Below are 24720 nucleotides of genomic sequence, written 5' to 3' on the forward strand. Positions count from 1 at the left end.
CCAATGAATGATCGAGTTCCTATTGATTAACATTCTCACCAGCATTTGGTATAGTCAGCATTTTGGATTTCAGATATTTTAATAGCTATGTATTGATGTATTCTTATATTAATTTGCAATTCCCTAATGCCACATGATGTTGATGATCTTTGCATAACCTTATTTGCTGTTTGCATATCTTCATTCATGAGGTATTCAGATCCTTTTTACATTTAAAAATTGGGTTATTGTTTTCTATTGTTCAGTTTTATGTGTTCTTTGTGTATATATACAGATGTGTGTGTATATGTGTATATAATCTATATATAATCTGTGTATATATATAGATTATATATAATCTGTGTATATAGATATATCTATATATAGATTTTTGAGGCAGAGCCTCACACTGTTGCGCAGGCTGTAGTGTAATGATGCGATCTTGGCTCAACACAACCTCCACCTCCCGGGTTCAAGTGATTCTCCTGCCTCAGCCTCCCAAGTAGCTTTTGGTCCCAGGTGGGGCTAAATCCAAGTGGCTGGGATTACAGGCATGCACCACCATTCCTAGGTAATTTTTGTATTTTTAGTAGAGACGAGGTTTCATTATGTTGGCCAGGCTGGTCTCAAACTCCTGACCTTGTGATTCACCCACCTTGGCCTCCCAAAATTCTGGGATTACAGGCATGAGTCACCGCACCCAGCCTCTTTGTATATTTTTTTATGTTCATCGGATATGTTTACAAATAATTTCTCCCAGTCTGTGAGTTTTCATTGTCTTAACACTATCTTTGACACCATGAATGGTTTTTCTTTTAATGACATCTAATGCAGATTTTTATTTCATGAATCATGCTTTTGGTGTGGAGTTGGATCATTTGCCAATCCCAGTCAGCTAGCCTAGATTTTTTTCTATGCCATCTTCTAGTTTTATAGTTTTACACTTCACATTTAGATTACCCATTATGAATGTATTTTATGTAAGTGCATTTTAAAAATATACATCTTGGGAATCCCCGAAGTCTTGATTCATAGATTTTAGAGTTGATGTTGAAATCATCAGTGCTAAATTCTGTAAGTCCAAAATGTCATGTAAGTGTCATCTATACAAGGCCAGTGTGATGGCTCATGCCTGCAGTCCTAGGATTTGGGGAGGTCAAGGTGGATGGACTGCTAGAGCCCAGGAGTTCAAGACCAGCCTGGGCAATGCAGTGAATCCTGACTCCACAAAACAAATATGAAAAAAAACAAACAAACAGAAGAAAAGAAAATTAGCTGAGCATGGTGGCATGCACTTGTAGTCCCAGCTACTTGGGAGGCTGAGGTGGGAGAATCATTTGAGCCCAGAAAGTTGAGGCTACAGTGAGCCATGATCATGCCACTGCACTGTAGTCTGGATGACAGAGTCACACCATGTCTCCAAAAACAAACCAAAACATAAGAAAGACATGGGTGTGCCTGGAGGCATAGTTCCCCCTGAGGAAAATGCATCTCTAGCTATAAACAGCTGTAAGTGAAATCAGACAAGTTATGTGTTTCAAAAGTACAGTGGTGAGACACAGGATAAACATTCTGATTCAGAAAGGGAGAAATAGAAAAGAAGGAAGATTCCAAGCAAGTCTAAAATCTAACAAGGTTAAATCCATTAGATCTTAAAGCTATAGAATAAGCCTTGTTGACTCAGTGTCCATCTTCCAGGTTCAATGGCTTGCAGTCCCACCTCAAGGACTCACTGGGGTAGGGGTACCACCTCTATGATTTTGCTGGGAGTCCTTCCCCTACAACTCTGCTAGGAAGGTCATGCCCCCAAGGTTCTGGGTGGCCTACTTTTTAAGCTCTGGCCATGGGCTGTTTTGCCTCTTGAAACCAAAGTAGTGGCCCCACACTTTGAAACCAAGGAAACAGGCCTGATGATCTCTGAAGTGTCATCAGAATCATTCTTCCCCTTTTGGGGGGAGAATGGTGCAGGTTTGCAGCTGAATAGCTCTGTGGTACTGTCTCATATAATCAAAGAAATCCAACAGGGAGAAGTCAGAAAGAATATAGGGGCAAATAAAAATGGAAAGAATGGTGAAGTTTTATATTTTTGAGTATGAAACGGTAGTAAAAACCAAACAGTTAATACCACCAACCATAATTATATTATGGTTTGGAGTATGTGTGAAATGTCGTGACTTCATAACAGAGTTAAATGAAAAATGTTAATATGATAAAAAATATAGCTGTAATTGCAAATAAGGAAACCATAATAAAGATACATTTTATTCATTAATTTATCATTTATTAACAACTTGAAAAAGTAAAAGCTGGCCAGGCGTGGTGGCTCATGCCTGTAATCCCAGCATTTTGGGAGGCCAAGGTGGGTGGATCACGAGGTCAAGAGATCGAGACCATCCTGGTCAACATGGTGAAACCCTGTCTCTACTAAAAATACAAAAATCAGCTGGGTGTGGTGGCGCGTGCCTGTAATCCCAGCTACTCAGGAGGCTGAGGCAGGAGAATTGCCTGAACCCAGGAGGCAGAGGTTGCGGTGAGCTGAGATCGCGCCATTGCACTTCAGCCTGAGTAACAAGAGCGAAACTCCGTCCAAAAAAAAAAAAGAAAAAGAAAAAGTAAAAGCCAAAATACAAGGATATTTTGTTTTTCTCACTGCTTTTAATTTTAATGTCTACATACAAGGCTTAGATATTTAGTAGTTTTAATTTGTTTAAGGTGGAAAGAAAAAAACACACACAAAGAAGTATAGGACAAATTCTCCTGGAGAACTACACGCAAGAGAGGAACATTAGCACTGATGGTAACTCAAGATAAAAAGGTAGAATGGGATCCAAGAGTAAATTAGCTGTGTTGTCACATAAATAGTGTTTGGTTAGAAATAAAGCCAGTGGCCAGGCACAGTGGCTCACTCTCAGCATTTTGGGAGGCTGATGTGGGCAGATCAACTGAGGTTGGAAGTTTTAGACAAGGCTGACCAACATGGAGAAACCTCATCTCTACTAAAAATACAAAATTAGCCAGGCATGGTGGTAGGTGCCTGTAAATCCAGCTACTTGAGACGCTTAGGCAGGAGAATCATGTGAACCCAGAAGGTGAAGGTTGCAATGAGTCAAGGTCATGTCATTGCACTCCAGCCTGTCTCAAAAAGAGAAAACTGTCTCAAAAAGAAAAAAAAGAAAAGAAATAGAGCTAGTACTCTATTTGAAAGATATGAAATACCAAATATCCTAACAAAAAGGTTAACATACTCTTGTTCTTACTGTGTAGGACATGAAACAACAACCAATTACTTATCTTTTAAAACTACTTGAATAAGCAATACTTACGTAAAACATAGCTCAATGTATCAGATGAGAAAATGCCTTAGTACTGGTAATCATTCAGACCTTTATAGAGTACATAAATTCTGGGAAAGATACCAGTTCAAAAATTGAAATGTAATGAATGATGGTGACATAAATTCATCTGAACAAGACAGTTAAATTTTCTTATGGAAATCTAATAACCAGTGGCTCGTGATCTCATTGACTGCATAACCAAGTCAGCTGTCCTAAGAGAGAGATGATTTTGTAGTTAAATGAGATTAGTTAAACCAAAGAAGATCTGCTGATTGTTGAAATGTCCAAACCTAGTAAGGCAACTGAGAGGGAATAAAAAGAAAAATAATGATAAAAGATTAAAACACAATTGAAGCCATGTTAATATATAGTTGTAAATCCTCTTAATGTAAGTTCAGTGGTCATTTTTCCTCCCCTTTTAAAGGTGTTTGACATATTTAAGAGTGATAATTTAATAGAATGTTATATTTTCTTCTTTTTTTTTTTTTGAGACTGGGTTTCACCATGTTGGCCAGGTTGGTCTCGAACTCCCAACCTCAGGTGACCCACCCGCCTCGGCCTCCCGAAGTGCTGGGATTACAGGCGTGAGCCACCACGCCCGGCCCTAGAATGATAAGTTTTAAGAGACTTATTTGGTGAGTACTTTCATCAAATATTTACAAAAGTTCTCTTCATTTGGATCTTGGTTGTTACAGCCTGCAAGTAAAAAGACCCCTTAAAGGAACTGGTTATATTCCAATATAACACACACACACATACACACACACACACACACACACACACACACACATATATGGCATACAACATGCACACACTATATACATACACATATTGTGTGTGTGTGTGTGTGTGTGTGTGTGTGTGTGTTATAGTGGATTACAACCAGTTCATATATATATATTATATTATATTATATTATATTATATTATATTATATATTTTTGGTTTTTTCTGAGATGGATCTCGCTCTCTTGCCAGGCTGGAGTGCAGTGGTGTGATCTCAGCTCATTGCAATCTATGCCTCCTGGGTTCAAGTGATTCTCCTGCCTCAGTCTCCCCAGTAGCTGGGATTACATGCCCAGTAGGCATGTGCCACCATGCCTAGCTATTTTTTTTTAATTATTTTTTTATTTTTTTTAGTAGAGACAGGGTTTTACCATGTTGGCCAGGAAAGTCTCAATCTCAAACTGGTGATCCACCTGCCTTGGCCTCCCAAAGTGCTGGGATTACAGGTGTGAGCCACCATGCCTGGCCGTATGTGTGGTTTTTTTAAAGAGGAATATTTTATATCAAAATAAAGTAGAAATTTAAAGAGAAGGGAACCATTTGATGAAAATGGAAAGATCACATTTTTATCATTAAAAAAAAAGCACATTACACAAAATGAAGAGCTATAAGAGTGTAAAAATATGTTGTTTCTGACTGGGAGTTCTAACTTTCTGGAGGAAAATAAATAAGTACAGATGTCACAAGCAAATAATTACAATCTAAGAAAAATATTGAAATAATACTACAATTACAAAACAAGACAAAAGAGCAAAAATATAAACACCAAAACGTGTAAACAAAACATGCCTGGATGAGAAACCCCTGAAAAAAACTTTTTAATATAAAAGAGAAATATTTGGCAATATCTAACAAAGCGATAAGTATATATCAGCTATGACTAAGCAATTCTACTTCTACATACAGAATGGCCACAAAGTCTAAAATAGACTCTAAAAGAGGGAGATACTGAATTGCGTTGGTTACCTATTAAATCTATCCATAGTTTTTTCCTGTGAAAACCAGAAATAAAAAAAACTTTATACATTCATTTCAGTCAAATGCTTTCTCACCAGTATAAATTTTTGGACAGCAAGTAAGATGTCCAACCACACTAAAGGAATTCCCACATTCCTTACATTCATAGGGTTTATCAGCTGTATGAATGCGCTGATGTTTGGTAAAGGATGAACTATGTCTGAAAGCCTTCCCACATGCCTTGCATTCATAGGGTTTCTCTCCAGTATGAATTCTCTGATGTTCTGTAAGGGCTGAACTATGTCTAAAGGCCTTCCCACATACCTTACATTCATAAGGTTTCTCACCACTGTGAATTCTTTGATGTTGAATAAGGGCTGACGTAAGTCTAAAGAACTTTCCACACTCCTTACATTCATAAGGTTTTTGACCACTGTGAATTCTCTGATGTCGAGTAAGTTCACTGCCTACTCCAAATGCTTTCTCACATTCATTACATTTATAGGGTTTTTCACCAGTATGAATCCTCTGATGTCTAGTCAGGGATGAACTATTTCTAAAGACCTTTCCACATGCTTTGCATTCATAAGGTTTCTTACCAGTGTGAATTCTCTGATGACGAGCAAGTTCTCTACAAACTCCAAAAGCCTTCCCACATTCCTTACATGCATAAGGTTTCTCTCCAGTATGAATTCTCTGATGTTCAATGAGCTGTGAACTAATTCTAAAAACCTTCTCACAGTGCATACATTTGTAGGGCTTCTCACCAGTATGAATTCTCTGATGTTCAGTAAGTTGTGAATGAAATCTGAAATCCTTGCCACATTGCAGACATTTGTAAGATTTCTCATCAGTATGGATTTTCTGATGTCGAGTAAGTTGTGCATGCACTCTAAAGGATTTCCCACAGAACGAGCATTCAAAATGTTTCTCACCATCATGAATTCCTTGAAGTGGAGTAACGTCTCCAACTCTTCCAAAGGTCCTTCTGTATTGCTTACATTTATAGAACTTCTCATTGTGAATTTTCTGGTGTATATTAAGGTCTTTATAAAAACAAAATGTATCCCCATATTCGATGTATTTACAAGGTTTCACACCAGTATGAATATTCAGTTGTAGCATGTTGGAGTTATCTATCCCAAAGGCTTTCCAACATTTATTACATTCATAGTTTTTTCCACCAGTATGTATTTTCTGATATTCATCAAACTTTGAGTCAAAACTGAAGACCTTCTCATATTCCTTATATTCACAGGGCTTCTCACTGTCATGAGTTCTCTGAGGTAATGTAAGAGATTCATGAGTTTTGTTACTGGGCACATTTTGAGAGATGGTTTTCATTTGACTAAAATATCCCACTTTAGGTCCCTGTACTTCAACCTTGCTTTTGCTTTGCCAGTCACTTCTGAAAATGGAATTTTCAAGGCCACATAACTTACTACTTTCCATTACCTCCCACTGAGAACCAGTGTTTTTAATAATGTCTGTTCCTACAGGTAAAAGCTTAGTCTCATACTTGGACTCCAAATCTGAAAGAAAGGAAACAATAATTTTCATGTACTACTAAAATAAAAGTTATAGAAAGAAGAAACAATCTAAGAATAATTCACCATATACATGAATTGGTTGAAATACTGTTATGAAATTTAGAAAAAGACAAAGAGAGCTCAAGAATAACAACAGAACATAGAGATTATGAGATTTGTGATAAGGGTAACAGATTAAGTCAGTGGATTTGAAATTTAAGTGTTGGTCATCACCTGTTAAAGTTGTTGGTTAAATGGAATCAAAATCTGCAAATGTAGAACTAGTCATTAGCATCTTGTAGAGATAATGCTAATGCCGATCAAAATTTGATAATCCACATAAACTAACACTACTTTGATTTTCTTCCCCCAAAATAAACTTTACCAAGGATAATAACAACGTGCAATTTGTAAGACCTCACTTTAGTTGAGTGTGTTGGTTCACACCTGTAATCCTAGCACTTTGGGAAGCCACAGTGGGTGAGTTACCTGAGCTCAGGAGTTTGAGACCAGCCTGGGCAGCACAGTGAAACCCTGCCTCTACTAAAATACAAACAATTAACCAGGCATGATGGCATGTACCTGTAATCCCAGCTACTCGGGGGGCTGAGGCACAAGAATTGCTTGAACCCAGGAGGTGGAGGTTGCAGGGAGCTGAGATCACACCACTGCACTCTAGCCTGGGCTACAGAGCAAGAGTCCATCTCAGAAAAAATAAAAACACCAAAAACCTCATTAGAACCCATTCTTTTCAACATTTTTCACCTCCTAGATCAAACAAATTTCCTATCATTTAGAGCTGCCCACAGAACATTTCATTTCTTATAGTGTCTTTGTATGCCAGCTTATTTTATTTGTTAAGTCTTAAGAAGTCTAATATACCCTCAAAAGGGGCATATTAGTTGACCCTAAGTAACTTCATTTCTGTTTCTAATCCTGTATCTAGTGCCTTACCATCATATATATTTTTTTCAGTTGTATATTCTCTTACACCATTTACTTCTTTATTCCTTAAATTCCACAAGGATAAATGAAATAAATTTTCATGTGCCAATGTATAATAAGCCATAAGGACACAATATATGATAGTTAACTAGAGGAAAAGTAAATCACTGAATAAATGAATCTAAATAAAAACAGAGGTATATATACAAAGATAAGTCACTGGAAAACAGCATCAAAATAATTACGTAACTAAAAGAATCATGCCAGTTATCAGTGCCTCTTAACCCTCACATTGTATTAGTGATGATTACATATATATTCATAATATAGTAAGACACATAAATATGGTGAGCAATCATATGTATTTTCCAACTGCTTCTCCACTTGCATATATTGTCTCCGCCACTATTGTTTATTCCCTTCTATGCAGAGCCATGATTGACATATGGGATGAAGAAATACAATCAAGATGAAATGTGTTATTTACTTCTCTTCAATAGCGTATTTATACTTACTCTGTTGTCCTCCTAAAACTTCCATTTATTCTTTTATGCTCTTTCAGATATTCCTTTCCATTTTCTTATACCCAAAGTCAACTAATGCTAGTGCTTCCCAAAAATATTATGTTTCAGATATTAGAATTATATCTGAATATAATTATAACCACTGTTAGACTTATACAGTTCTGAGCAAGGGCTTATGAGTGAAAAGGAGAATATGCTAACAGAATCATATGAAGAAGGAGGTCTAGGTAGATAAGATTGTAAGGCACTTTGTAATGAAGGATTTTATGGATATGAGAGAAGGGAATGCCTGGGGAAAACTCAGTGACAGATAAACACTGTATGATAAGAGACAAGAGTTATTTCCTGTGACTGAATATAAGAAAGATTAAATAATGCAGGCATCAATATCTGCCTAAAACATTAAAACCAGATTTGAGTGACAGTGTCACTAAGTCAAAAGTACTTTCAGCTAGAAATAAAGAAGCTTTCTGCTAGGCCAGGTGCAGTGGCTCACACCTGTAATCCCAGCACTTTGGGAGACCGAGGCAGGCGGATCACATAAGGTCAGGAGTTCCAGCACAGCCTGGCCAACATGGCAAAACCCCATCTCTACTAAAAATACAAAAAAAAAAAAGAAAATTAGCTGGGCATAGTTGTGCATACCTGTAATGCCAGGTACTTGAGAGGCTGAGGCAGGAGAATCACTCAAACCCGGGAGACAGAGATTGCAGTGAACTGAGATTGCAGCACAGCACTGCACTCCGGGCTAGGCAACAGAGTGAGACTCTGTCTTAAAAAAAAAAAAAGAAGCTCTACTAAACTGTTGGGTCAATGTGGAAATGTAACTGAAATCACAAAATCTGTAGAGAACCATGATGTTGAAAACATTTCTAATTGACATCTATGGAATGCAAATATATTTGTCTCATAAAAAGTAAGGATTTAAATGCTTATTTAAAATAAAAAAAAGAGTAAAAATAACCAATGTATATAAAAGAACAGTGACCCAAAGAAAAAGTGAGAAAAACTATCAAACAATTACAATGTGATGAAAACATATAAAAAATGTTATAGGACTCCTATGCTAATAAAGATTAAAATGTAGACTAATGAATTAATTTCTTGGTAAAGAGATATATAAAACCAACCCCAAAAGCAACAATAGTTGGAAAAAACTAAATTTCTGGAATGAGATAAAATTTTCAAACTCCATGAAACAGCAGAACCATAACCATGCCGTATTGTTCTTGTTGTTGAAGTAAACCAGATAATAAACTAGGAATCCTAGAACAAAGGCCTGAATAATGATCTGGAGCAGGGAAAGTATGATGTGTACCCTGTAATGTTTTGTCTGAAAGAAAAAAGTTTTGCAACAGTGGGTCACATCAAAGGGACATAAAAATAGCTTGAGGGAGCTAAAGGAAGCCACCATTTTGACAATACACGAATCAAATGAGGGGAAAAAAGTTTATGTACTGAAACATGCTAAACTAAACAAAACCAGAAAAATGCACTCATATCCAATTCAGTGCCAGGTCTGGGATAGGGGGGTTATAGAATGGGCCTTGGAAAAGCTTTTGACAAAAAGTGAGAATAAATTCAAAGGTTAAAGGATAAAGCCAAAGTGCACAGAAATCACCATATGAAAACAGGGTATCAGTATATCAAAATTTCATCTAATATTCATACAACTGGCATCAAAAATCAGACTCTGGTGAGCTAATGTATCCCGAACCAATAAAATCTATAAACATAATGAGACTTAATGGAAGGTAAGAAAATTTCTAGTGCACCATTTGAGGTAGCTACTTAGATACAGTAATATAAAAGACTTAATAATAATTAAAAAAAAAACAGCCTGTTTGCTTTTCCCATTAAAATTATACAAGTCTACCACAGAACATGATAGCAACTAATAAAACAAGAATGACGAATTGAAACACATCAATTCTGCTGAGGACTTCCAATTGAAGAAACATTAATTGAATCATTGAAAAGGAGCCATATATCTATAAAATGCCCAACTAAGACCAGAGAGATTCATTTCTGACTATACTATCTGAATTAACTCTTTTCCCATTGTCCTCTATCCCTTTATTCTTACACATATCACTATATATATTATCAACTTGTTTACTTGTTTATTATACATCTCAATAACTAGTATGTCAATTCCATGAGAGCAGGGTCTGTATTGGTCTTGTTCACCCTTGTACTGATACCTGTCTCTACAATGTAGACACTGAATAAATACTGAGGATATGAATGAGTTTTTTTTTTTTTTTTTTTTTTTTTTTTTTATTTGGTAGCATTTAAAACAATCTTTTTTTTCTTCCCCCAGTGCCGGTCTTTTTTTTTTTTTTTTTTTTAAACCACAGGCTTTCGAAGGGATTTTCCCAATAACGCCACAGGGGCTTATCTCCTCCTGGACCGGATGGGCTTTGTGCTTTGGCAACGACTTTCTATCCCTCACTGGCCATCACTCACCTGGCCCTGTCTTCTTTCACATCCTATAAACTCTATAGAGCAACTTCCCTTCCTCAATAAGGTGATCCCATTTGGATTAGAAATGGAACTCTCTGCTTACAACAAATAAATGTAACAATGTATTTTTTAAATTATAACCAATTTTTAAAATATAGTTTTGAGAATTGGTTAAAGTTTTAATAAAAAATCAAAATTATATTGATAAAAAAGAAATTATATTGATAGAGAAATTATATTGATGAAATTATAATGATAAAAAGAAGGGAAACGTGAGGGAATTGGAAAAACATTCACCTTAGAGTCACCACATAATTATCAAGTATAAAGAGACTAGACAGGTAAAGAAAGGTCTTATGTTATTTAAACTCATACTAAATTCTTTGTCTGGAGAAGCAGTATAAAAGTTAAAAATACTGTCTTTGGTGCCAGACTGCCTGGGTAGAAAACCTACCTCTGTAACTAAGTGGCTGTGTGGTCTTGCAGAAGTACCTACATACTCTCTGTTGTAAGCAACCTGTTCTGTACAACAATAATACAAATAGCACTTATATCACTGAGTTATTCTAAGAATTAAACGAGTCAACTTTCTTTTTTTTTTTTTTGAGATGGAGTCTCACTCCGTCGCCCAGGCTGGAGTGCAGTGGCATATTGGCTCACTGCATTTCCACCTCCCAGGTTCAAGCAATTCTTCTGCCTCAGCCTCCAAAGTAGCTGGGACTACAGGCGCACACCGCCATACCTGCTAATTTTTTGTATTTTCGTAGAAATGGGGTTTCACCAAGTTGGCCAGGCTGGACGTGAACTCCTGAGGTCAGGCAGTCCACCCGCTTCCGCCTCCCAAATTGCTGCTATTACAGGCATGAGCCACTGTGCCTAGCCACGAGTTAGTTATTTAAAGTGCTTAGGACAGGGCCAAGTAGAAGGCAAGAACTATGGCAGCTGAGAGGAAAGTAACTTTCTGAGCTATTAAAAGGTCCTTGGTGGAATACTAATATTAAATGCAAAGTTCTTTAGCCATAAAGCAGGTGGGAGGAAATGAATATGAACTGTTTATCAGTCCATCAATATATAAATTGTAGAGATTCTATATATTTTTTTTTTTTGAGATGGAGTCTTACTCTGTCACCCAGGCTGGAGTGCAATGGCGTGATCTTGGTTCACTGCAACCTCTGCCTCCCAGGTTAAAGCGATTCTCCTGCCTCAGCCTCCCTAGTAGCTGGGTTTATAAGCACCTGCCACCAAGCCTGGCTAATTTTTGTATTTTTAGTAGAGATGGGGTTTCACCATGTTGGTCAGGCTGGTCTTGAACTCTCTTTTTTTTTTTTTTTTTTTGAGACAGAGTCTGGCTCTGTCACCAGGCGCCAGGCTGGAGTGCAGTGACACGATCTCGGTTCATTGCAACCGCCTCCCAGATTGAAGCAATTCTGCCTCAGCCTCCCGAGTAGCTGGGACTACAGGCTCGTGTCACCACGCCCAGCTAATTTTTGTATTTTTTTAGTAGAGACGGGGTTTCACCATGTTGGCCAGGATTGTCTCGATCTCTTGACCTTGTGATCCGCCCGCCTTGGCCCCCCAAAGTGCTGGGATTACAGGCGTGAGCCACCGCGTCCTGCCTGGTCTTGAACTCTTGACCTTGTGATCCGTCTCAGCCTCCCAAGGTGCTGGGATTACAGGCATGAGCCCTCATGTCCAGCTCAGATTCTTTTAACAATCCTAACAAATCAGGACACACAGTATCTTAAAAATTCTCCCAGACAGTAGGTAAGAATATCAAGTATTTATAGCAATTCTGACCTCAAACACAATGTACAGGATTTACATCCCTAATCTAAAATCTGAACTGCTACAAAATCCAAAAGTTTTTGAGCAATGACATGATGCTAATAGTTAAATACACATAACTACTTAACACAAACTTTGTTTCATGCATAAAACTATTAAAAACATTGTATAAATTATCTTTAGGCCATGTGTATAAAGGGTATATGAAACATAAATGAATTTTGTGTTTCAACTTGGGTCCAATCTAAGATGTCTCATTATGTATATGCAGATATTCCAAGATCTGAAAAAAATCCCAAATCCAAAATAGTCTTGCCCAAGTGTTTTGGATAAGGGATACTCAACCTGTAATGTCTCAGTGATATGCTGTACGTGTCCTGTAAGTCAAATCCAGCTCCTTGGTATCAAAGAAGGTAGAAATTATATGAAGGGCCTGAGAAGGTAAGAATATCGTGAAGAATGCTGAAGATTAATGGAGATGTCATTTGCAGCACAACAACAGTGAAAGCATGCCTTTGAAATCAGAAGTTCACCTAGTTTCTTAAAACATAGCCTTGAGTTCACTGAATATCAGCTGATAGTCTAGACAGTATATTCTAAGTTATTTGAGGCAGATAAATTTACCCAGTGAGAGTAAGTTGCTGTAGTTCTCCATCATCACATCCCAGTACAAGTTCCTCTGAGCAGAATCTAAATATTCCCATTCCTCCTGAGAGAAGTTGATAAGCACATCCCTGAATGTCACCAATTCCTGAAACAAACCCATACATTACAGGTAAAATATAAGGAAATACTTTGGAGAAAAAAAGAAAAAAGGAATTGCCTTATAGCAAGGGGATTGGACAGTAAACAAGGAGACCAGGAACAGAGAAGCCTATAACATGGGAAGTAAGGAAATTAGTGATTCCAAACCAGACTATGGACTTCTTTAAAGACTCCCTTTGATTCACAGACATCTTTCTGCATACTTATGGGATCTCTTATTTAGCCAACCATGTTTACAAATTAACAATCAGTTTACAAATTAAAAGAAGTACTGTATACAAGTACATTTCATGCTATGTGCCTCCTTCATGAATTATCAGTAAAGGTAAGTTTCTATACCCCCATTCCCCTGTATAGGAGGAAAATATCTAACTTCTAACTTTGAAAATGAGGTATGAACAAAATTAAAGATTTATTGTAGACCCAAGTTCATTACTACTTGACATATTATTTCACATTATATAATAAGAATTATTACTTCTAGCAACAAAGTTTTTAGTGTTTTTAGTGGCTATAGAGTAGTTTCCTTGTTAAAAATATAATAGCCTTAATTATACTCCAACTTTTAGGTTAGAAAGGTCTTCTTCAATTCTGTGTCTACAATCATCATTTTGTATGACCTGACGCCATTCAACATAAAATCCAATCTCGCTGGAAACTCAAGTCTGTATAGAGGTCAGTGTATGTCCAATTATCATCAAATAGAGCCAACTGCTCTTTTTCCCTATCCAAGAATACGACAAGGAAAAGTCTAGGGATTCCACTTCTATATCTGCCCTTGAGAAAGGACTGAACACATAGGAGTGTTGAACATTATTTGGAGAATAGAGAGGCGCACAGGAGAGACACTGTGCTGTTAGACTCCAGCCCTTACTAGAAAGCGAAAAAGTATGGGGTTGTGGTGCAGGTTGTGTGATAGAGGTGTCTGGTAGGAAGAATTAGGAAAAAGGAAATACCACAAAGAAAAGAGAAATAGTAACTTACATGGTCCATGGTTAGAACTGTAAAGAACTGGTCAGGGAACTTCACCTCTGGCATGACAACATGAGGAGCTCCATGGACATGATCTCCAATGAAACTGTAAAAATTATTTTTTAAAAAAGAATCACCATTTAAAGTCTCTGGAAATGGTGCTAGAAATATGCAGCAAATGAAGAAACATTAAGAAAATCTCCAAAAGCATGTTAGAACTCTGAGAGTCTAGACTACGTAAACCAAACCTTAGCCCTCCATTGTCCCTTCCATCTAGGTGAGAAAGACTCCACTGCAGACAGGATAGCCAAGGGCACAGGGTTTCTTCACCACTTCTCAATCCTTCCCCCAGTCGGATAGCTATCTTCCTAGGTGGGGTAGGACATCATCATTTTTCACTCTGTCCCACCTATCTGTTGCACAGCTGAAGAATGATGACTCCCTTCCTCTGTCTAGCCCCAAAACATGAAATGTAGGCTTTAATTTGGATGTGGTACTGCTGAGCATACTGAGGTTCCAATTGCTGTGCCCTGGCTCTGGGGGCAAAACAGGCAAGCCAGGAAGACCTGGCTGCTGCCCCCACCTGCCATCTACCAAGCACTCAGCTCGTAAAGCAGGGGAATCACTCAGAGAGATGTATGTCATTGTCCTTGCCTCCAGCACTTGAACGGTGGCTCTGAGATTTTGTCCAGCATGAGAAGTGGGCAATAGAACAGAGAGTTCTGTATTCCTCCTCAAAGGAACTGAATTGATTTGCAAGAGAATGTGCAAATGTCAAAAACTGAAAAGTTTGGTGAAGGGTAATTGGGAGGACATTGACAGATTAGAGATGTATGTTATACTGTGGGGTTGCTAGTCTGCCAGACAGAAACAGAGAAGGAGACACCTGGAAAGAGTGTCCCTATTCTATTGTCAGAACATATCTGAAACACTGACCTGAATAAAGCCCCAGTTTGATTACATTAGCCTGTGAAGCAATCTATACTCCAGGGCACTTATGAAAGCAATACTGCCAAAAGTTGCAATTAGTGGTGCTTAACAGCTAGGGGTGGCCAGGGAGATGCTCAAAGACAGCCCTGTCAAAACCACTGTCATCTAATGGTGTCAGTAAAAATAGCGAAGACTATTCCCCCAGTGAGCAACATCAAGAGATTTTACACCATGGTGGGAACAGACTTCACTAAAATAACCGAGAGTCCATTCTCATGCTGCTATAAGGATATACCCAAGACTAGGTAATTTATAAAGGGAAGATATTTAATTGACTCACAGTTCTGCATGGCTGGGTTGGGGGCGCTCAGGAAACTTACAATCATGGCAGAAGGCACCTCTTCACAGGGTGTTAGGAGAGAGAATGAGAGTGAAGGGGGAAGCCCCTTATAAAACTACTAGATCTTGTGAGAACTCATTATTACAAGAACAGTATGGGGTAAATTGCCCCCATGATTCAGTTATCTCCACTTGGTCCTGCCCTTGACATGTGGGGATTATTACAATTCAAGGTGAGTTTTGGGTGGAGACACAGAGCCAAACCATATCACAGTCACTAAGGAAGTAAATAAGCAAGTACCAATAACAAGCTCTGAGCCAGAGGGTGTGGACAAGAGTACTGGAGTTCCAACAATTGTCTATAATGTCCACTTTCCACAAATAAGAGACAGGCAAGGAAATAGGAAAGTATGATTCACACACTGGAAAAAAGGCCCACAACAAAAACTGTGAGAGCAACCAGATTTAACAGGCAAAGACTTCAAAGTAGCCATTATATGTTCAAGTAGACAAAGGAAACCATAGTTAAAATGTAGGTATGATCATAATGTTGCATCAAAAGGAGAATATCAATAAAGATACAAATTATTTAAACATGTAAACTCTGAAGTTACAAGGTGTAATAACAAATGAAATTTTCACTAGAAGGACTCAATAGTAGATATGAACTGGCAGAAATATTAGCAAAGTTGAAGACAGATTAATAGCAATGGTGTAATCTGATGAACAGAGAAAAAACATGACAAATTAACATCTCAGAGGAATGTGAGACCACATTAAGCACACTGATATAAACAGGAGTACCAAAAGAGAGGTGAGACAGAAAAAAAGCATTTAAAATTTACAAAGACATAATGGATTTAAAATTCCAAAATTTATTGAAAAACATTAAACTGCACATCCAGGAAGCTCAACAAACACCTAGCAGGATAAATGCACGGAGACCCAAATATAGGTGCATCATGATAAAAGCACTGAAAACCAAAGAAAGAAATGGAGAAAATTTTGAAGTAAAAGGAAATTGCAGGTTAAAAGTGAAATTAATACAAAAGTATTAACTGCTGTTTTCTCATCAGAAAAACATGAAGGCCAGAAGGCAGTGGGATGATATATACAAAGTACTCACACAGAAACCTTCAACCCAGAATCCTAAATCCATCAACATGCAAAAAAATTGAAGTGACCCCCCTACCTCACACCACTTAGAAAAAACAACTCGAAATGGATTAAAGACTTAAATATAAGGCCTGAAACTATAAAATTCCTAGAGGAAAACATAGTTGGAACTCCTGACATTGGTCTTGCATGATGATTTTTTAAAATATGACACCAAAAGCACCGGAAACAGCAAAAACAAAGAAGTGGGATCAAATCAAATTAAAAAGCTTCTATAAAACAAAGGAAACAATTTAAAAAGTGAAATGACATTCTACAGAGTGGGAGAAAATATGTGCAAATTATGTATCTGACAAGGCTTCCTATCTGAATTTATAAGATTCATTCAACTCACTAGCAAAAAAACCAAAAAATTAAAAAATTAGCAAAAAACATGATAGATATTTTTCCAAAGAAGATATACAAATGGTCAACAGATACACAAAAAGGTGCTCTACATCACTAAACATCAGGGAAATGCAAATCAAAACCACAATGAAATATTATCTCATATCTGATAGGGCTGCTGTTATCAAAAAGACAAGAAAGAAAAAAATATTGACAAGGATATGGAAAAAAGGGAAGCCTTGTATACTGTTGGGGACGTAAATTGGTACAGTCCTTCTGAAAAAGAGTATGGAGGTTCCTCAAAAACATAAAAATAGGACAACCATACAATCCAGCAATCCCGCTTCTGGGTATATGGCCAAAAGAAATGAAGTCAGTCATTCCCTGTCCCCTGCCCGCACCATGAAGTCTTGCTCTTTTGCCCAGGCTGGAGTGCAGTGGTGCAATCTCAGCTCACCGCAACCTCCACCTCCAAGGTTCAAGCAATTCTCCTGTCTCAGGCTCCCAAGTAGCTGGGATTACAGGAGCATGCCCCCATGCGTAGCTAACTTTTTTATTTTTAGTAGAGACAACGTTTCAACGTGTTGACCAGGCTGCTCTCGAACCCCTGACCTCTTGATCCACCCACCTTGGCCTCCCAAAGTGCTGGGATTACAGGCATGACCCATCATGCCTGGCCGAAGTCAGTAACTAGAAGAGATATTTGTAGCCCTTGTTTATGACAGCATTATTCACAATAACCAAAATATGGAAACCTAAGTGTCCATCAATGGGTGGACAGATAAAGTGTGTATGTGTGTGTATACACTTATATATGTGTCAATTATGTATCAGTAAAACAGAGGGGAGTGGTTATCCTTATCCAGCAAACCTACATTTCAAAACTTAAAATAAAAAGACATTTCCAGATAAAAACTGAGAGAATTTATTGCTAGCTGACTGACCTTAAAAAGTACTCAAGGGGCTGGGCGCGGTGGCTCAAGCCTGTAATCCCAGCACTTTGGGAGGCCGAGGCGGGTGGATCACAAGGTCAAGAGATCAAGACCATCCTGGTCAACATGGTGAAACCCCGTCTCTACTAAAAATACAAAAAATTAGCTGGGCATGGTGGCGCGTGCCTGTAGTCCTAGCTACTCAGGAGGCTGAGGCAGGAGAATTGCCTGAACCCAGGAGGCGGAGGTTGCGGTGAGCCGAGATCGCGCCATTGCACTCCAGCCTGGGTAACAAGAGCGAAACTCCGTCTCAAAAAAAAAAAAAAAAAAAAAAAAAAAAAAAAAAAAAAAATAAAAAAAAAAAAAAAAAAAAAAAAGTACTCAAGGAAGCTCTTGAAGCTGAAAACAAGTGATATTAAGCAGTAATACAAATCCATATGCAAAACAAAGAGAAGCAAGGCAATTAGAAATTATAAAAGGCAGTATACATACATATCTCTTCTCTTAACTGATATACAAATTTTATGAAACAATATGTATATTATGTATTACTGGACCCATAATATACAGAAACGTAATATATTTGCTAATAATAACACAAAGAAGGCAGGGGAGAGCAAAGTTGTATTGGGCTAAGGAAATGAATCTGGATGGTAACTCAAATCCATCTGGACCAAATGAGAACCAAAAGTGATGAATCAGATTGATAAAATAAAAGTTATAAATGTATAAAGATTCTCCTTTCTTCTTGTTAAAAAAAAAAAGATTTATGTAACATAAAAATTACAACAATTGGTTGAGTTTGAAACATCTGTAGATGTAATGTGACAACCAATATTTATGTAAGAGAAGATGAAAGGAAATAGTTTTTTTTTTTTTTTTTTTTTGAGACGGAGTTTCGCTCTTGTTACCCAGGCTGGAGTGCAATGGCGCGATCTCAGCTCACCGCAACCTCCGCCTCCCGGGTTCAAGCAATTCTCCTGCCTCAGCCTCCTGAGTAGCTGGGATTACAGGCACGTGCCACCATGCCCAGCTAATTTTTTGTATTTTTAGTAGAGACGGGGTTTCACCATGTTGACCAGGATGGTCTCGATCTCTTGACCTCGTGATCCACCCGCCTCGGCCTCCCAAAGTGCTGGGATTACAGGCTTGAGCCACCGCGCCCGGCCCGGAAATAGTTATATAAGAGTAACACTTCTGTATCTCACTTGAATTAAGCTAATATAAATCAGAAGCTGTTTCTGATAAGATATATATATATGTGTGTGTGTTAAGCCCTAGAGCAACTGCTAAAGAAATAACCCAAAAATATAGTGAAAAAAATCATTAAAGAAATTAAATACACATTAGAAAATACTCATTTGATGCAAAAGGAAGCAGTAAAGGAACAGAGGAAGAAAAAAAGACTTGACATACACTGAAAAAAGGTGGAATGACAGATGTAAATCCAACTGTATCAATAATAACATTAAATGTGAATAGATTAAACAATCAAAAGGCAGAGAGTCAGAATGCATAAAAAACAAGATGCAGGTATATGCTCTTGCTATGATTTAAATATATCCCTTCCCAAACTCATGTATTACTAATCTGATAGTATTAGGAGGCAGGGCCTTTAGGTGGTGGTCAGATCAGAGGGCTCCTCCCCTCAGGAGTGGGATTAAGGCCCTTATAAAAAGGGCATCATGTGGCCTTTTGCCATGTGAGGATAAAGCAATCCTCCCCTACAGATGACGTGTCATCAAGGCAGCATCTTGGAAAGCAATGAGCAGCTCTCACCAGAAAACCAAACCTGCCAGTCCCTTGATTTTGGACTTCCTAACCTTCAGGCCTGTGAAAAATAAATGTCAATTCTTTATATAAATTACTCATTTGGGTATTCTGTTATAGCAGCAAACAAAAACAGAAATTGGAATCTGGATAATGGGATGTTGCTGTAATAAATACCTAAAAACGTGGACACAGTTTTGGACCTGGGTAAAGGGTAGAGAAGGGGTCAATATTGAAGTGAATGCTAAGAATAAGTCTAGATCGGGCAGGGTGCAGTGACTCACATCTGTAATCCCAGCACTTTGGGAGGCCAAGGTGGGAGGATCACATGAGGAGAGGAGTTCGAGACCAGTCCGGGCAACATTGTAAGACCCCCATCTCTACAAAAAATTATTTTAAAATTGACTAGGTATGGAGGTACACGCCTGTAGTCCTAGTTACTTGGGAGGCTGAGTGGGGGATATTGTTTGAGCCCAAAAATTTGAGTTCACAGTGGAATATGATTGCTACTGCATTCCAGCCTGGGAGACAGAGCAAGACCCTATCTCAAAGAAAGGAAAAAGCCGGCCCAGCACGGTGGCTCACACCTGTAATCCCAGCACTTTGAGAGGCCAAGGAGAGATGGGTGGATGACCTGAGGTCAGGAGTTTGAGACCAGCCTGGCCAACTGTGGCGAAATCCCATCTCTATTAAAAATATAAAAATTAGCTGGGTGTGGTGGCAGGCGCTTGTAATCCCAGCTACTTGGGAGGCTGAGGCAGGAGAATTGCCTGAACCTGGGAGGTGGAGGTTGCAGTGAGCCAAGATCGCCCCATTGCACTCTAGCCTGAGAGACAAGAGCGAAACTCCGTCTCAAAAAAAAAAAAGAAAGAAAGAAAGAAAACCTAGATTGCTATGAACAGGATAAGGGCAATTCTGCTGAGTGCTCAGGTTAAGAGAAGAGCTGTAGGGAATGCCTGCGTTTTCTTAAATATTACTTAAGTGATCCTGACAAAATGTTGGTAGAAATATGGATAGTAAATGGCAATTCTGGTGAGGTTTCATACAGAAATGAAGACTCTCTAGCTGGGCGTGGTGGTGCACACCTACAATCTCAGCTACTCAGGAAGCTGAGGCAGGAGAAATGCTTGAGCCCAGGAGGTGGAGGTTGCAGTGAGCCGAGATTATGCCAATACACTCCAGCCTGGGCAACAGAGTGAGACTCCATCTTAAAAAAAAAAAAAAGGAAAAAAAAAAAAAAAGGAATGAGGAATATCTTATTGGAAACTGGAATAAGAGGAATATCTTGGAAAATGATATTGGAAAATGAGGAATATCTTATTGTCATCTATTTCAGAATGTGACAAAAAACTTGGCTGAGCCCGGGCGCAGTAGCTCACACCTGTAATCCCAACACTTTGGGAGGCCAAGGCGAGTGGATTGCTTGAAGTCAGGAGTTTGAGACCATCCTGGCCAACATGGTGAAACCCTGTCTCTACTAAAAATACAAAAAAACTAGTTGGGCATGGTGGCATGCGCCTGTAGTCCCAGCTACTTGGGAGGCTGAGGCAGGAGAATTGCTTGAACCCGGAAGGCGGAGTTTGCAGTGAGCCAAGGTTGGGCCACTGCACTCCTGCCTGGTGCCTGGTGACAGAGTGAGACTGTCTCAAAAAAAAACAAAAAAAAAACACTTGGCTGAATTATATCCATTTCTAGAAGAAAGAACTTAAGCAGCAATAAAGTAAACTATTTGGCAGAAGAAATCTCTAAGCAGCAAAGCATTCAGGGTGCTGCTTGGCTTCTCTCTCTCTCTTTTTTTTTTAAATATATATATATTTTTTTTTATAGAGATAGGGTTTCACCATGTTGGCCAGGCTGGTCTCGAACTCCTGACTTCAAGCAATCCACTCGCCTTGGCCTCCCAAAGTGTTGGGTTACAGGTGTGAGCCACCGCGCCTGGCCTGCTTCTCTTAACTACATGGAGTAAAATGTGAGAAGAAACAATACAAAGATGGGATTTATAACAACATGGAAGTAGAACACAGAGATTTGAAAATTCTCAGCCTGAACATGTAAGTAAAAAGGTATTTAGAAAAGTAAACCAAGGGTGTGACCAAGTAACTTTTTGATAAGAGTGTGGCTAGGAGGAAGCCAGGTGCTCTTCATCATGACAATAGCAGAATGAAGTCAATGGCATTCCAGAGAGCTTCAAGGCTGCTCCTCCTACCACAGGCCTAGAGTGCTATAGCCTTGAAGGCAGGATGGTTTCAAGGAGGGGCCTAGAGCACTCATGGGACTTTAGGACTTGCTTCCTGGGGCTGCCTCAAGTCTCTGCTCCCCACATCCCAGCACAGTCCTCCTTGGCTGCCCTAGTTATGGCTCCAGTGGGTCCAGGTGCAGTTTAGTCCCTGCTCTGGCGGGCAAAAGTGGTAAACCTCAGCATCCACATGGTGCTAATTTTCCAAGTGTGCAGAGTGCACAAGCTGTGGAAGTATGGCATCCTTCAAAGAGATTCTTTTTTTTTTTTGATCTCATTCTGTCGCCTAAGCTAGAGTGCAGTGGTGCGATCTCAGCTCCACTGCAACCTCGACCTCCCAGGCTCAAGCAGTTCTTCTGCCTCAGTCTCCTGAGTAGCTGGGATTAAGGGCACGTGATACCTTGGAGAGCCTCAGGGCCCAGACAGGGCAGAGCCACTGCAGATAGTCCTCCCGAGGGCAGTGTCCAGTGTAGCCATAGAGGCTGTGCCACTCCTCAAACCTTAGACCTGTGGAGCCAGGAGCATGCAACATTGGCCTGGCGGAACCAGTGGCACCTGAATGCAACCCATGAGAGCTGCAGTATGAACTATGCACAGCAAAGTCATGGTGGCAGGGTCCCTTAGGGCCTTTGGGGTCCAACCCCCATCCCAGTGTGTCTGGAACATGCAGCAAGGAGTCAAAAGATGATTATTCTCCAGGCTTAGGGTTTATTGTTGTTTGCCCTGTTTTGGACCTACTTGGGACCAGTGACCCATACTTTCTTATTTATCTGTTTTGGAATAGAAATATCTGTTCTGTATCTGCCCCATCATTGTGTTTTGGAAACACATAACTAGTTTGGTTTCACAGGTATGTAACTAGAGAGCAATTTGCTCAGGATGAGTCAACCACATCTAATTTAGATAATATCTAGATGAGACTGTGGCCTTTGACTAAAATTTATGCTAAAATGAGTTAATAATTTGGGGGATATTGGAATGAAATGAATGTATTTTGTATGTGAGAAAGACATGAATATGGGGGGGGGGTCCAGGGGCAGAATATGTGTCCTCTCCAAAATTCATGTGTTGCCAATTTGATGGTGTTAGAAGGTAGAGCCTTTAAGACGTGATGAGGGCTTCTCCCTTTGTGAATGGGATTACAGCCTTCATAAAAGAGGCTTAACGCAGACTTCCTTGTCCTTCTCCCTTCTGCATGTGAGGACACATGTCCTTTCTGGAGAATGCTGCAAGAAGGCACCCTTGGAAGAGGACAACTGAATCTGATGATAATCTTGATCTTGGACTTCATAGCCTCCACAACTGATGCATTTCTGTTCTTTATAAATTACCTAGTCTCGCCAGGCGCGGTGGCTCAAGCCTGTAATCCCAGCACTTTGGGAGGCCGAGGCGGGTGGATCACGAGGTCAACAGATCGAGACCATCCTGGTCAACATGGTGAAACCCCGTCTCTACTAAAAATACAAAAAAATTAGCTGGGCATGGTGGTGCGTGCCTGTAATCCCAGCTACTCAGGAGGCTGAGGCAGGAGAATTGCCTGAACCCAGGAGGCGGAGGTTGCGGTGAGCCGAGATCGCGCCATTGCACTCCAGCCTGGGTAACAAGAGCAAAACTCCGTCTCAAAAAAAAAAAAATAAAATAAATAAATAAATAAATAAATTACCTAGTCTCAGTTATTTTGTTACAGCAGCACGAACAGACTAGGAAGTTGTCATGGGTGATTCCGCTGCAGAGCTGCAAGTAGATTGACAGTAAGATGATGGAAACCACAGTCAAGCCGAGAGCCAAATCAGGAACACAGTCCCATTTACAATTGCCACTAGACGAACAACATACCTAAGAATACAGCTAAACAGGGAGGTGAGAGATCTCTACAATGAGAACCACAAAACACTGCTCAAAGAAATCAGATGACACAAATGTAAAAACATGGGAGGAAGAATCAACAGCATTAAAGTGGCCATACTGCCCAGGGCAACTTAATGATTCAATGCTATTCCTATTAAGCTACCAATGACATTCTTCACAGAACTAGAAAAAGCTATTTTAAAATTCACATGAAACCAAAAAAGTGCCTGAATAGCCAAGGCAATCCTAAGCAAAAAGAACAATGCTGGTTGCATCACACTACCTGACTTCCACCTATACTACAAGGCTACAGTAACAAAACGCAATGATGTTAGTACAAAAACAGACATATAGACGAATGGAATAAAATACAGGACCCAGAAAGAAAGTCGCACACCTACAACCAACTGATCTTTAACAAAGTCAACAAAAATAAGCAATGAGGAAAGGACTCCCTATTCAATAAATGGTGCTAGAATGACTGGCATATGCAGAAGAATGAAACGACCTGTACCTTTCAACATACACAAAAATTAACTAGAGTTTGATGAAAGGCTTACATGCAAGAACTAAAACTAAAAATCCTAGAAGAAAACCTAGGAAATACCCTTGTAAACATCAGCCTTGGCAAAAAATGTATGACTAATTCCTCAAAAGCAACAGAAACAAAACAAAAATCGACAAGTGAGACCTAACTACAGAGCTTCTGCTCAGCAAAGGAAATTATCAACAGAGTAAACAACAACCTACAGAATGGGAGAAGATATTCACAAATTATGCATTTAACAAAGGTCTGACATCCAGAATCTACAAGGAATTTAAACAATTCAGCAAGCCGAAAACAACCCCACTAAAAGTGGGTAAACAACATGAACAGACGCTTCTCAAAAGACACACAAGCAACCAACAAACATTTTTTTAAAAAATGCCCCATGCCATTAATCATCAGAGAAATGCAAATGAAAACCACAGTGAGTTAGCCATCTCATATCAGTCAGAATGGCTATTGTTAAAATGTCAAAATTAACAGATGTTGGTGAGGCTGTGGAGAAAAAGGAATGCTTATATACTGTTGGTGGGAATGTAAATTAGTTTAGCCACTAAACTAAAAGTGTGATGC

General features: G+C 39.1%; 1 protein-coding gene across 10 annotated transcripts in view; it reads right to left on the reverse strand.

Annotated features, from left to right (window-relative positions):
• Positions 1-4537: 4537 nt before the first annotated feature.
• The window catches only part of ZNF529 (zinc finger protein 529), a 29609-nt gene continuing 9426 nt past the window's right edge, over positions 4538-24720 (reverse strand). For 5 of the 10 annotated variants that reach the window (XM_037730642.1, XM_037730639.1, XM_037730640.1 and 2 more), the window contains exons 3-6: positions 14055-14148; positions 12930-13056; positions 9274-9387; positions 4538-6588 (exon numbers count right to left, since the gene is read on the reverse strand). In XM_037730642.1, coding sequence (XP_037586570.1) covers positions 5132-6588; positions 9274-9387; positions 12930-13056; positions 14055-14148 — 1792 coding nt within the window. In that variant the 3' untranslated portion in view covers positions 4538-5131. Of the gene's footprint in view, positions 6589-7539; positions 7965-9273; positions 9388-12650; positions 12739-12929; positions 13057-14054; positions 14152-18118; positions 18536-24720 lie in introns of those variants that run through there. The other 5 variants (XM_037730638.1, XM_037730644.1, XM_017506633.2 and 2 more) reach the window with 5 other exon arrangements.

The sequence above is a fragment of the Cebus imitator genome, unplaced genomic scaffold, assembly GCF_001604975.1.
Source record: "Cebus imitator isolate Cc_AM_T3 unplaced genomic scaffold, Cebus_imitator-1.0 Scaffold356, whole genome shotgun sequence".
In the NCBI taxonomy this organism is placed as follows: domain Eukaryota; kingdom Metazoa; phylum Chordata; class Mammalia; order Primates; family Cebidae; genus Cebus; species Cebus imitator.